This window comes from Hyalella azteca, unplaced genomic scaffold (assembly GCF_000764305.2).
Source record: "Hyalella azteca isolate HAZT.00-mixed unplaced genomic scaffold, Hazt_2.0.2 contig10718, whole genome shotgun sequence".
Classification (NCBI taxonomy): domain Eukaryota; kingdom Metazoa; phylum Arthropoda; class Malacostraca; order Amphipoda; family Hyalellidae; genus Hyalella; species Hyalella azteca.
Genome location: NW_025940745.1, coordinates 1 through 15,382, shown reverse-complemented (window position 1 = coordinate 15,382; position 15,382 = coordinate 1). Strand labels below are relative to the sequence as shown.

Below are 15,382 nucleotides of genomic sequence, written 5' to 3'. Positions count from 1 at the left end.
TGATCGAATACTATCAAAAGTTCTACAAAGAGAGAAAGAGAGAAATGAACCATAGATGTGAAACTAAAATACGAAATAAATCCAAGATCACTTCCGATTTAAACTTGCGGTAATGTCATATTTCGCTGAAATAAACACAAAAATTGATCTAGCAAATCAGTTTATAAAAAAATGTAAAAAGACCTATTTTGTTTAGAGTATGAATTAAAGTAGAGCATGATTCTCTGCAAGCTATCTTACGACGCAATTGACTATCTTAAATATACTAGCATTTTATCGTATAATGTAAATTTTTGCAATGTAAAGCTTTTACTTCTATAAAATAGTCATGACTGAAATTTTGTGCTAAGCTGATAATTGAGAATAAAATGCGCGAAAGAATGAATATTAGATATGTGTAAATATTGTCCAACAACTATAGTGTTAATGAGCCTTCCAATTTTATAATACAAATCAAGCTTAATGAATGAACAAATTAAAGCCAATATTCCACTTTCCCAAACCAGCGACAACCCGCAGACATGGCGGCAAATGTCGGGGCTGTGTTGCCTGCTGTACACGCTGCCGTCGGGGACGCTGAGCCGCATCCCCCGCGGGGCCCTCATGTCTTGTCGGTGCCACATCGCCGACCGCGCCCAGTGCGCCCCAGAGGACGAGGCCCGGCAGGTCTGTAACTAATTAGTTCCATACTTATTGACTTTTGCTTTCGTAAATTGTGTTGTATAACTAGATTTAATTTTATTCATCTTTGCAGCGACTAAACTCCATGTTTCGGTATAAAGTTACAATATTTGAGAGTGAGTTTTTGATTCAGACAATTTTATTTAATAATATAATAATAATAATTTAACATTGATTTTAATTAATCTGGAATAGTACACCTCATTTCTGAAGTCTTTTAATTCGTCCTTAACGTGATATAGAATTTCAAAGAAAAATTATAACCTAGGTGCATTTAACATCAATTTACCATTTAATCTTTATGTTTAAATTTAATGGACACATTTACGTGTAATAGATGTAACTTCGATGTTAATGTCAATTTTAAATTTTCAAGGTTAATTACCGTGTTAAATTTTTTCCAAATTGTCTTTATTTCATCTGCTAAATTCAATGAAATACCCTATCGAAACTTTTATTCCTGTCAGCCGCTGGCACAAGAACGCCACAAGCGCGCCTGGCGGTGTAAATTAGCGGCTCTATGTCCGCTTTAGGTTCCGGTTGCCGGAGCGAAATACGTGCCGAAACAGAATCTGTGAAATGCCTGTCGAGCTTTGAGCAATCGTGGGGCGCGCGTGTTTGGTACCTGATACGTACGGGACAGACACGGCCAAATCTGAAAAATGCGTAAAAAAATACCCCCTCCCTTCTCCCACTTGGAAGGGAGGGGCCATTTGAATCTCTGAACGCTATATATATACCTATGTATGTATATATATGCAGTCTAGTACTACTCGCTTAGTTTTAAGATCAGAAGTCAATAGGAGGCTTAATTTCCATATGTCTGCATTCTCAAGCATGCATGCAGACATATGCCCAAAGCTGAACAGTTCTTTGGTTGAAGAAACCATTCGTCTAGCAAAAAATTTTACCGGGGTCTGAAAATACGGCTTGCAAACTGCTGAAAAATGAAGAATAGAAGCATTTCTAACGTCTAATACCGTTCCAATATTGTTGAGCTCGATGGAAATTTCCTGAATCTACGTATAATTTGTAGTTCTTCAGAAATGACCAAATTCATCCTTATACTTGAATGTAACTCCATAATGAAACCTGTTGATACAACGAAATAGAGTAGATAGAACGGATGAAAAGCAACTAACTTACTTGCGAATAATCGGTATACGCTCTGCAACCTGTTCCATTCTGTTCAGCTGGCCCGCCCAGTGGTGTCGACTGCTGGTTAGGTAGCTTCCTAGGCAATGATGAACTTTCGAGTTCCGACTACACAAATTGATCCAGTTGACGCGTTGATTTAGAAATAATAACCTTGAGCATATGAACAGGAGCAGCTTAAATAAAATGCTCGTGTCGACATGCCAAAAGTTGAAAATTCCAACCGCTGCTAAAATCTTGAACGCACAATTCAAATTGAGTAGGTAGTCATAATGAATGCCGCCTCCCGACGAGAAGTGCAACGAACTTCACTTGAGAAAGCTGGACAGCAAAAAGTAAGAAATTTGTATTGCTGAAAATGTCAAAAACGGTTAAATTCAGTTTTTAACACTGAGTTGTGACTTCACTTATTCACTATACACGATAAGATTACACAATTCGAATGAGATGCGTGCATCAACCGACATCCGCACGTGACGAAGAACAGTGTATCACTGCTCAAGAATTCAAGATCAGCGCCTGCGCTGCGCAGTCCAAACTACCTCCCACCGCTTTTTCGCTAGCCGGGTAGTTGATAACTAACCTCCCACTCCTTATTAGGGAGTATAAAGGGGATTGTTTTGGTACCCCTGCCTCTGAAACGTTGATGTTTAGTGAACACACGCAATACACGCATCTCGACGTATAAGCGATGCACGCGTGTTTATGTACACATAACGTAAGGGAGTTCTCACAAGAGTAACGTTACAGTGTTCACTGAAACGTATCGCAAGCGTCTTGACATGAATGCGGGCCATGCGGGTCGAAGACAACGCAAAGCACGCGTGTTAGCACGCGTAATGTTTGCGTGCCGATGGATAAACATTGCACGCGTAATGAACCTCTCGCAAACGCTGGCGCGACCCAAAAATTTCGTTTCAAAATATTGTCCCAAAAGTTTTGAAGCGGTTTGCGTGAGCAAAAAAAACGTTCAACTCAAGAAAACGTAACGCCCACACGTTGTCGTACACGCAATGCATGAGTGGTGAAACCCACGCGTTTAGAAACTATTACTCTTACATCGAATATGAGGTTTTGAATCAGAGGCTTGTCACGCTCGCGCTAAGAACTAATGCCAGCTACTGCATGAGCAGGGCAAGCCAATGGTGGCCTGATCAGCCACTGATTTCGTGTGTCATTTGACCCTTATATTTTTTACCATGGAACTACCCAAAATAGAATCATTTGGGAGGCTGATTGGGGGAGGCGGACATCTCATGTCTGATTCATCTCCAATCCGAGAGCGGCAACCGAAAAACGAACTATAGCCGCGTCTAAATTTTGACAGAGGGGACTTAATTCGTTGTGTCATATATAGATTAACGTATCTATTCATCAGTTAATAAAGTAATATTAATTAATAATGAAGGTTTCAAAACGATTGAGACGCAGCCTGGCCAAGAGAAAACCAATATCACGATAAAGCTGAAAACTTCAAGATTTTGATCCCCGTACTGCGTTACTGAGCATCGAACAACATTTTAAGTAGGACTTCGGGGCAAAAAAAAAATCTGAAAGATTGATTTTACATTGAGTGATTACTACATTGGAGATTTGAAGCATTTTATCAGGAGCGCCACACAACTCATCTTCTATTCTACCGGCCCACTCACTATTGGGCAAGACGGTCACTAGCCCTCTCTGCGCACATGATTTTCTGCCTCGTGCTTAATTGTCGCTGAAACGCCTAGGAATTTTGACTGGTAATGAAATTTTACACAATTTCGCACAACGCAACGAATATGAGATTTTACATGATTATACTAAACATAACTAGAGACCATTTCACTTTAAACAGATAGAATGCCGAAACTACATCGGCGACGACTACGACGGTGAGATCTGGCAGCGCGAAAACGTGCGACGCGTGCAAACCTGGGCGGCGCTAGACATCCTTGACCCTTACACCATTCCCAACTACAACCCCAACGGCCGGCGAAAACGATGTGAGGAGGGTATATTGTAAGAATTTTTGATTGAAATGACATGCATAAAAAAGACATCCCGGTGTTGCTAAAAAGACACCGGGATGCCTTTAAATTGTTTATTAATACCATGATTAACTCTAATTAACTCTACTGTTTAACTCTGACGTAACTGAGGCGTTGTTAGTAAGACGATGCAGTGCTCCTAATTTTTTATTTGGGTGTATGATCCACAATTAAGTCTGTAATTCCGCTCAGCTTTCAGCGACATCGCGCTATGTAATCGCGCGTCGGTGAGCGGCGTGGACGATATCAGCAACGGCGAACTGAACAACGCAACCCCGGACACCATCATGCAATGCCTTGGTGCCCTAGGGTCTCGATACATGGACGACTCCAAAGCCTCGGTTAGTATTGCTCAACTACAATATTTATATTATGTATGCGCATGGCGCAGATACACAGCAGTGTTTCTATAAGATTGGAACTCAACCCGATCAAGAGCTCGACATAGGGTCTTCACAATAATGCTGATATGTGTTGGCAAGGGTGGTGGATAACCTTGGGGTGCATATTAGATCATGCGAAGAAGAAGTAACATATGAAGTTACCATCAAAACCACCTTATTGATTGTTAAAACTAAAGTTTCTTCGTAGGGTGTCAATAGGTTAATTCTTTTCTGTTGAATTGTCATGGGAAGATCGATCCCTTATGATTATGTTAAAACTTCAATAATTTAGTTGAATGATACAAGATTTAGTTCGAGCTAAATGTTAAGGGCTCAAATGAAAATATCTTCTTCAAATTTTCAGCATTCTTCAACTTTCTCTCAATAATTCTAATGACCCTTCGAATTCATTTCAATGACCTTTCATTCATTTCAAGCTTTCGAATTCTCATTTCTCTTCGTGTTTACAGATCCTGGCGTACAAAGTACGAGAATCACTGAGGCTACGTTCCTGGTCGAACCTCACGAATGACCTCATGCGTGACATGAACTACATCATGAAAGGCATTCCGGCCCACGGAATTCGTGATCTCCCGTTTCTCACCCCTCCTGTCTTCTTTTACGACACTGTATCCGTCCTGGGCAACGAAAAGATGAAATTCTACGACGAGCAGGTAAGGTCATATCATAATACTTCATTAAGACGAACAGCTGTACCTCAAGTTAAATGACGATAAATCGGTACCAACCTTTGCATAAGGTCCGTGTTCACGGATTCCCAGTATAAAGTTTCGTTCCAATTTGGGTTGCCATCTATGGCGTTATAGGTTAATCAGGCGTGAATTGGCCACCTATACATATTTGGTCGCTATTTAGCATTAGCAGCCTCGTTCGGAAGACGATACCCCGGTGGGCCCAATCTACGTAATATAACCGAAATGAACAGCTAGTCAGGCTACTTCATGATGTATATAGACAGACGCTAGTGAGCGTAGGCTGCCTTATGATGGCCCTGGTCAGAAGCTGGACCAGCTGGAATACACCAGATTCTGATCAGGCCATTATTTCGCTCGGACAACCAAAACTTAAAGTCGACAAATAGAGCCGTTAATTTACGTTTAAACCGAGGTCAAGGTGTCCCTAATTAAGAAGCTGACCACTACCCCGAATACCGATAGGGTTGCGACAGACGAGCGTGACCTACAATAAAGACGAAAAATACTGACAGACGCTTCTAACTTTTAGAAACTACAAAAGTTATAGTAGTTGTTTATTGAACGACACAACGCGACTGATTCGTAAGAACGACTAATAATTCTGGTAGACAAAAAGTTGAAACAAACGACGCTGAAATGAAAAAGACGAATTAATGAGATATGCATCCATGCTGAAAAATTAAACGCTGCATCATTTTAAACAATGTAATCTAACGAAGTCTTACGAACAAGTGCTGCTGTGCAACGCTCATTTTGTATTGTAACCATTGGGCGGTTAAAGCTTGTCTAAGAGTTACTCTTACCGATTGCAAACGTGACTTTAAGCAATTATTAAGCTGACTTGACAGTCTTTACGGTGCCCGCTGCTCGCTGTGCTTTCGTTTTTATCTCTCAATTGTACTGTAATATAATGAGTTCCATTAACGAAATGAATAATTTATATTATAAAGGGTTTCAAAGACTCCTCTAAATGAGTTTTTTTCGGGAAGGGGATCAACACGAACTCTTTTGCTGAATTGTCTAAACTTCAACTCCATGACGTGACATTGGCCTTCGGCATGATTTTGGGCTGCAAAATGATACAACTTAACCTACACACGTCCTTTACAAAATAATAGCAGACTATCTCACAGGCAAGACAACTTCCATCAGAATTGAAAATCGCATGGTTCCTCCACCACAAGTCTACACGGGTATCTGTTTTCCCTACACCCTCATTTGTTTCCACTCTCACAACCTCGCCCCATTACTAACTTTCCATAACACCCGGATGATAAAGAATGCAATTGATCAGCAGCAAAAAAGGACCTAGTGCTCCAACAACAGCACAAAACATTGTTGTATAAATGTTGTCATCTAATCATACGGCTGCCAGTTCTTCGACCAACACACCTTCGCGCCAAGCACTCTCATTCCTCAACACCGTTTACCAAAAGCTGCAAATAATGGTTCGACGTCACTCAAACCTACCCATAGTCACCATACCACCAATATCACTACAACGGCGCTACACGTGGTGTCTACTCTACCTGGACGTCGGTTTCCACTATCCGTCAAAGTGCAACTACCCTGACGACTTTGACAGACTGGTAAAACACCGCGAGGAACGCACAGTGAGGACGAATGAATTATTGAGACTTGAGAGGTCTTTGTCGTAGAGGCTTGAACTCTTCAACCTAAATCCAAATCTATTCTCTCCAAGCCTTGAGTAAAAGAGCAATGAACGCACATCATCCTCACCGATATCATTACAACCTTCGTCAGTACTAAAAACAAACATGCACATATGAGCGGAAAACGCAAATAGAGACTTTTGTGCTTCTATAATGTGCTTCTATTTTCATTTTTAAAATACTTGAAATGAAAATAATTCAAATTTTGTACAATTACCTGTTTATCTTTTCTCTGAGTAACCCAATTAAAGCCCTGACCGGTTTCCTTCCCCATCCCTACATCTGTCCTCAACCTAATACTAATAACGAAATAAAAACCTAACTATGCGCAATGCGCATAACCCTTTTTTGGTTTAAAATTTTATCTTCATCGTTCTGTTCACTCAATTACATTTGTTGTTCTATACGACTTTTCCTGGTGGCGCCGCAAACAAGTTCATTCATGGAAACTAGCGTGCGTTCTCACTCATTCTCTACAAAATCAATTTAATCCAGAAGCCTGGTATTACATTTCAATTACTGAACAGCTCCGAGCGTATGCAGAGAGGGTGCTCACGACATGGCGGCCACTTAACAGCATGGCGGACAATCAGCTCGCCATGTTCAACCGCCTCTTGTGTGCCACCAACGCCTCCCTTATCAACGAGCTTAGTGCAGAGCGAGTTGGGTGAGCTTCTTGCTAAATTTTTTTATTTTATCCGCACTAATTAGCTGTGAAGGTAGCATTCAAAAATTGTTAATTTTTCACTAAAAAAATCAGGTTGTATTGAATTGATTCTCAAAGAATTGCACGTCACGAATGGTGATCCTGCAGTCGCAGATCCATATTATTGTTTTGATATCACTATCGCTTACGTCCACCATATTGATTGATTAATTGGTTAGAATTATTTAATAATTGCAGAAACGCGTTAACCTTCCTTGGGGTCACTTTGGAAGGGTGCAGTAGAGAGAATGTGTTGGCGCCTCTTGCTGTAAAAGCTCTCATTTACTACCCACGCCCGATTTCCAAGGCCCGGGTAATGTAGATTTACCATTCAGGTTACTTATTGCTCAACAAATTTTGACATACAACTAGTTGTTACAACTACAGATAGGCGGGGTGGTTCTGTGGTTAAACTGTTAAAGTTCAGAGTACCAGGATTGGAGCAGAGTGGTGTGGGTTCGAACCCCGCTCTGTGCGCCAGTTTCTGGTCAGAATCGGCAAGGAGGCCAGGCTGTTAAGGGAAAAATTCTATAAAATTTTTTGGTACTGCAATGAATTTTGTAGAAACATCTGCTTTGAAGCCTTTTCTGCCACCGACGGTCATGCATCGGGGGAGAGCTTTAGTGTCATCCATTATCAGGGTTGCTCGCTTCGGCAGGATTAGTTGTTACACACTACTTAGCGGTTAAGCAAAGAAAATTTAAAGCAGTGAGTTGTGAGTTCATGCCCGCATGTTCTGCAATGTTAATTATCGACTAAGGGCCTACGACCTAATAAACACTGAAACCGCTATATTAATATTATTATATTACAACTAACAACTAGTTGTTACAATTACAACTAGTTGTGTACTACTCTAACGTGTCTTATGAAGCCACCATGATGATACCATACAACCATTATTTGTTGACGGATATCAATGTTAGGCTGTCAAAAAACATTTTGTATTTTGTGGCGTTGATCTTAATTGGTCTTTAGTTTACGAATGTATTGCTTTGCTGGGTTTCGTATTACGTTTTGATGTTGGCATTTTAAAACAAGTTAGCATAGTATTAGTGCTTCTAAATGCAAATGATAATTCATAAATAGAAGATAACATGCGCGATGATGTCAGTAGATGGATTCCGTGTGTTTTACTTATGTTGTTGTCCTGACCGCTTCCTTTTATCGTTCATTGCCGGTCTACGTACCTGACGCAATTGTATGCAGCGTTCTTTTTTGTTTGGATTTTCTTTTAGCAGTTGGGGGGTTTGGGGGATTTTTTGGTTCACGTTGTTTTTTAGTTTGGTTTTATTTTTTGCGTTTTTGGCTTCTTTGTTTGTTCAACGGTTTTTTTTTTTTCTTACTTTTTTCTTTTAGTTGGGCGGTTGGGGTGGTTTTAATTTTTTTTATTTTGTTCGTTTTTTTGTCTCGCCTGCCACTTCTTACGGCGTCATTTTTCGGTGCGAGAAATGGGCGTGGTGTTTGCAGGCATTCAACCGGACAGGATCAAGGAACTCGAACCGAGCTCCTTCACCGGTCTCACTCCCACGGCCTTGCGCACCATGACCAGCGACGCAATCCGAGTACGTATGGTAATAGAGCATTGAGAATAAAGAACAGGAGACACTGGGATGTTAGGTACTGTACAGTGAAGGCAATTCTGCGAGGCAAATATGACACAGGGAACGTGGGATTTAGCTGCTGGTGGATTTGGTCGCCTTAGTCGTTTGAGGTACAGGTTTTGCTCTCTCTTCATGGCACATGATGGACAGCTAGGTTAGGTTTTGGTGAGGTACAATATCAAGAATTTTCAGTGACATTGGAGAGATATAACTAACGTGGTTACATGTTACCATTGTCACTTCTAGGACCTCTTTCAGTCCCTGCAATTTGGAGTGAATGGTACGCGGGGTGATGAGTGAATGGCCCGCGTAACAATTGATGTGCATGATCCGAATAAAAGGCACGAGGTTTAGAATGCTCGGGGAAAAATGTTATCTTGAAAAAAATAAAACGACTCGAACCTAATGCGATTAGGACACGCCGTAATCGATTTAAATACCAAGCGAACTGGTATGACGTGCATGTATCACAGGGTGCATTTGTAGCATAAAGTACGAACAAGGTGCGGAAATTGTGATATGATCGCTTTGGAACCGAGTTTGAGGTACACAATGTTCATAATCGAACAATTGCTGAAAAATTTTTGCGTCTTTTAAGCGCTTACATGATTCTTACGCACGCAATGGTTATCCTTGTAGGCGATGACGCCGGATCAGATTCGTAGTCTTTCTGGCACGACGGCGATGAATCTGAACAGTGGGATCAGGGACAGCCTCTCCGCGGAGCAGAAAGCGGCTCTCAATGAGGTCATCACCGGGAGTGGGACCGCCAGACGAGGTAAGGCTTTCGTGAACGAACAACTGGATAACAAATGGTGCATTTTCACTGATGCTGAGAACGTCTGATGAAACGGTGGCACATCATGGCCAGGAGAAAAATAAAATCGAATAACAAGAGGAAGCGAAATATGTGGAAAGGGCATGAAACCTGAAGTAAAACTGTTTTCCATTTAATGCGCGTGTGATGATTAATATTAATTTTCGATGAAATGTTAAATGCACTGGGCCTACTGCTGGGAAACATTTTGTATTTAATGGCTAGGTCTTAATTAGAGAGGCGAGGTAGAGGTGCAAGCACTTTGGTGACCACTTGTGTCTGTGAAATACTCGGTAGTGTTTTTACCAAGAGCGGGTGGAAATTGAGTTGTATGCTTTTGTGTGGCTCTCTGGTGTTCCATTATTATTTATCGAGTGATTTTTATTTCTTCACGGAGGAAAATCTTAGTATTTTTGTGCACTGTCTGTGTTAGCATTACGACGGGTCTTTCGTAGAGATGCAAAAAAAACGTTTTTTTCTCCAGAGTGTTTTTTTTATTAAAAAAAACGTTTTTTATGTGTTTTTTTTTTTTGTTTTTTTTTTCTTTCGTGTATTTATTTGGGATCAATATATCTATACCCTTAATATACATTGAAATGATGTGTTTTTAAATCTTATTTAACATATCTCATGTGTGATTTATAATTTATCAATTTGTGATATGAAAAGAGTTATCGCTCTATTGACTAGTTAGAATTAATAGCACTAGTACTAAGTATTATATATATATACACTGTAGACAGTAAATCAGAACATTAAAATTTCAAAATTTTATTGCTTATAACTCACGTTGCATTTCATTTCCACTCAACAGTTCAATATGTTCACTACTTTATTAATAACCGGTAAATTTGCAAACATTCAATCAAATCTATTTAAATCTCATTGCTTTCTCATTCAAATCATTCTGCGCACGCAATTTTAAATTTATTATTTTAAAATATTTTCAGTCGAAGTCAAACCTGGGAAGATTTATTCGTTATAACGTTGGAATTGTGATGCACTCATATATTTAATGATGAATCTAATGAAGAAATCCTTGATTTTTAGATTGAATATGAAATACGTTCGATTAAAATATTATTCTACAATCCACCAATGATTCTACAATGATGTTGTGACAGAGGCAGCAATGTGTGTATTGTTGGTGCTGACTTGATGTTGCACGATCCTACCGGAGCAGCTGCTAGTCTAGAAGTGAGCCGTGAGAGATACCAGGGTTGCCAGATGGAGCCAAGAGAAAAAGGCCAATTTGACTCACAAAAAAGGCCCAAAAAGGCCCCATTTGAAATTAATAGAAAAATTTTAAATTTAAGGTAGTTCTAACCATTTGCAGTGCATGCATTTACTCTCAAGGCTTTTAGACAGCAAAAAATACTACAATTTCATCACGTGTATGAGCTGTTCTACCGTCAATGCTACATAAGCCGCCAGCCTGCAGCGAATTGCACGTTACTCGCCGACCGTAAATAAAACCGTATAATACATGATATTGAGGATTCAATTGCCACCTAACAACCATAANTACACGTATTCATTAGGACCTAACGATAATGTTTTGCTGGTGAAAATTGTTCGAATTTTGCCATCGTTTGTTTTTGCCATAGTTATAGTGCAGTACGGGCCGAAATTCATAGTGATCAAGTAATTTCTTCCCAAATTACTGAACAGATTCGAACGAAATTTCGAATTTACAGTCCTAACTACCGAACGGTAATGTTTAACTCGTAAAATTTTTTTCAATTGTGCCTTCGTTGCAAGTTTTTTTTCACTTTCATTGGTGATTTAAACAGCAATACGTGCTTAAATTCGCAGTAATCAAGAAATTTTTTCCAAACTACTGAACGGATTTGAACGAAACAGTATTTAAATACCTAACCTCAGCAACGGTGATTTTACAATTTTTCGCTTTGCCTTCGTTTACGAGTTATACGGCTATACGTATACGGCTCTTGGTTAAACTGACCGGTAGAAAAGCCGGTCGTTCCTCCTATATCTGTATAGCTCGTGAACGAAAGCACAATAAAAAAAAGTCACGAGCTGAACATCACCGTTGAGAGGTTAGGTAATTATATACAAAGTTTCGTTGAAATCTGTTCTGTAGTGTTGAAGAAATTTCTTGATCGCCGCGAATTTAAGTAACAAATTACCCGGCGATACGGGCCGAATATAAGGAAGTGTGAAATCAAAAATGACGGTGAAATGAAAAAAAATCTCTCAAGCGAATTCAAATCGCAAAAAAATTTTATAAGCTAAGAAATCACCGTTTGGTAGGTAGTTCACGCGTTCTACCAGGCGCGTTATAACAGCGTTTTAACATTCAATGTTGCGTGAACTGACGAATTCGTAACTGATGATCTATGTGATGGCTCGGTTGAATTTTCCTTCTCATGATCTAAGCTAAGCGAACTTACTGAAACGCCCTGTAATGCATCTCGAATGGAAAAATCTAAATAATATTTAATGGATCTGATTTTTGTAACCATTCATGTAATATTTGCCTCATGATTATTACATGTTCAAATGCCAATCTGCTGTAACTTCTTTGCGTTTTATTAAATTATATCGAACTCAATACTTTTAAATTCGATGAGCTCGTGACCACATTAGTCATCCCTGTCCTGAATTATTCCTAATGGCGAGAGCAGATAATTTTATGTTAGAAATATAGTGATCAATTGTGAAAATTCGGACAATTTCTAGTCACAATGTGTACACTTCAGATCGAACCACCGTGTTTATTGACACTCGTTGTCACGAGATTTTTAAACTATATTATATTAATAGTTTGAAATGTATTGACACAAGCGGGGTAATTTTAGTGTCTGCAACACCCGCCCTCCTGACGCTGCCGGCCTCGAACTGCCCCAAGTACAGCTGCTCACTCAGTACCTCCTGGCCGCCGACACCCAAGCCCTCGTCAGCAGTCATGAAGAGAACCTCGCACGTCACGGTCCTGACGAAGGCGCCGATGCTGCTGATGTTGCGCGCCCTGCAGACGTCGCCGCGCGTCCTCTGTCGCCGTCACCTGTCAAGCGGCAACTCTCGTCCTACAGTTCATTCTTGAGGAGTGATGACGTCATGTATTTCAGTCCACATCGAAATCGCTCACACGTTCACGAGAATTGCTTCNGCTAAGAACGTCTGATGAAACGGTGGCACATCATGGTCAGGAGAAAAATAAAATCGAATAACAAGAGGAAGCGAAATATGTGGAAAGGGCATAAAACCTGAAGTAAAACTGTTTTCCATTTAATGCGCGTGTGATGATTAATATTAATTTTCGATGAAATGTTAAATGCACTGGGCCTACTGCTGGGAAACATTTTGTATTTAATGGCTAGGTCTTAATTAGAGAGGCGAGGTAGAGGTGCAAGCACTTTGGTGACCACTTGTGTCTGTGAAATACTCGGTAGTGTTTTTACCAAGAGCGGGTGGAAATTGAGTTGTATGCTTTTGTGTGGCTCTCTGGTGTTCCATTATTATTTATCGAGTGATTTTTATTTCTTCACGGAGGAAAATCTTAGTATTTTTGTGCACTGTCTGTTTTAGCATTACGACGGGTCTTTCGCTGAGATAGTGATTTTTTTCTTCCCGTGGGCTTTCCAAAACAATTTTTTCGTATGTCATGCGTATCTGGAATGTAAGGTGTTCACGTAATGTGTTGTTACGCTATAGAGGTAGCTTAAATTTAATATGTTGTTATATATCGTCTATAAGCTACCCTTGTATGTCTAGTAGATGGAAATTGAAGTTTTTAGGTATGATGGTTGGGATGGCAGATGGTGAAGTTTGAGTGAGTGGCACGAAGATTGTCCGTTTAGCATTTGGTCCGGGGTTACATAAAGTTTATTAAATAAAATTGACTTTGAACACAGCTTATGAGTAGAATATTATGAATAAAAGGGCCAGAGATAATATTTTAGATGTAAGAAGATAATTGAAATATGTCGAAGATAATTGCCAGGGGTACGATAAAGATGAAGATTGAAAATATTAATAGGATTTCTGACCATATAGGCCTTGAGCGAATTCAACAGGTTCGAAGCGTGGGCACCTCGAAAAGGAGTAACTTGAATCTAAAGTGGAAAGGAGGAGGGGAGTAAGCAAACAGGTTATGAAATTTACCTGTAATAAATGAGTATAGAACACAAAAATGTAAGAACTAAGTCCATTAGCTACCAGTGAATTTCATAAAACTCCTCCATCATTAGACACGGGGATAACATTACAAAACCTGATGTATCAAATTTTTCAATTTAGGATCTGAGAGTGAAACATTTCACATATGAATGATAAAAAATCAATTCAGAGAGTTCTTCACGTCACTCATTGACAATTTTGTGGCAGATAGCCAAATTTTGTTGTTTAATACACATCATGGTCCAAAGTAATTTATGAGCTTATCTATTCATTTTACCTATTTGCAGAACTTTCAACCGCAGCTACATTACTGGCAATGATTCATGTGGTCCTATTTTGGAAATAACATCCAACCACGTCCGCTGCTTCAAATATACATTCTCTTAAAAGTAAGAGACAATATCTGCGGAAACAGCAGCAGAAACCTGATTAGCTAGCAACGTTTTCTACAGCGGCTGCAAAGGCAATGTAATGAATCTTTCGTGTCAATAATTTCGACGCCTTTGTGATAGCTTATTCCTGATAGTTCTGAAAAATTACAATCGAGGAGTCAACAAAACGAAATGTATACTCTTGACTAATTTGTTTAGGTTACCCATGCTCATATTGTACCTGTGATAGAAGAATGATGAGGTATTAAATCAATGGTAATTGATTTTAAAATATAAATTATTTATATTCTTATTGTGGGTGTTACGGTTAGAGTGCAGTAAATCTGCTGATAGAGTATAGTATTCTAGATGAAATACCGACATTGTAGATGATAGTTCTGATTTGGTATCATTGGCAATAATTTCATTATCTTCAAAAATTTATTGGCTGTAGAATTAATCGTTGAAGTATTACAAAACGAAAGGAGTCTGATCGAAATTCTGTAATGAGTTCACCTGCATTAATTTTTTGTCTCATACCTCAAGGCGGACTATTACTATGACTATTACTCATCCCTCAAGAAGCTTATAAATGATTCGTAAATAACTATAGCATTACTTTGCTGGAATCTAACGTTAAATTAGAAGTTAAAAGCAAAGAAAATGCCATGTAAATTTATTATACCTTCAGCGGGAATGTTTTCAAAAGAGATATGTTAAAATTGTGATCATTTTTTTCCATTTTTTTGGCGGACGTTTTTTTTTTTTGCTTCTCCCTTCAAAACTTTTAAGGTTGTATTCACAACATAGGCGAATCGAACAATTGCCTCATAAAGTATCGTCACATTAGAAAGTATCGTAGTTTCGCCCAGAAATGAAATAAATTCCCTTTCATGAAAAATCAGGCATAAGATTCCATTCCTCTATATGTAGAATCATTACATTTTTCACTTCATTAATGTTATTAATTCAAATCGATGTCATACCCTATCAAAACTTGGATGCCTGTCAGCCGCTGGCTCAGGGTCGCCCCAAATTCTTTTTGCGGTGTAAATTAGAAGCTCTATGTCCGCTTTAGGTTCCGGTTGCCGGAGCGAAATAAG

The 15,382-nt window shown here is 39.4% G+C and overlaps 1 protein-coding gene across 1 annotated transcript; it reads left to right on the top strand.

Moving 5' to 3' along the window:
* The first annotated feature begins 531 nt into the window (after window positions 1-531).
* Window positions 532-7,666, top strand: LOC108677166. Its single transcript, XM_018165334.1, has 6 exons — window positions 532-666; window positions 3,674-3,821; window positions 4,059-4,207; window positions 4,720-4,923; window positions 7,166-7,305; window positions 7,543-7,666. The coding sequence occupies exons 1-6, from the start codon at window positions 532-534 to the stop codon at window positions 7,664-7,666; spliced, it is 900 nt and encodes a 299-aa protein (XP_018020823.1).
* Window positions 7,667-15,382: the final 7,716 nt, after the last annotated feature.

Excerpts from the sequence above, each read along its gene's own strand:
- LOC108677166 (XM_018165334.1), top strand. The coding sequence starts at position 532 with ATGTCGGGGCTGTGTTGCCTGCTGTACACGCTGCCGTCGGGGACGCTG. Across the intron at positions 667-3,673 it reads CAGAGGACGAGGCCCGGCAG|ATAGAATGCCGAAACTACAT; the intron begins GTCTGTAACTAA and ends CACTTTAAACAG. Across the intron at positions 4,924-7,165 it reads TGAAATTCTACGACGAGCAG|CTCCGAGCGTATGCAGAGAG; the intron begins GTAAGGTCATAT and ends ATTACTGAACAG.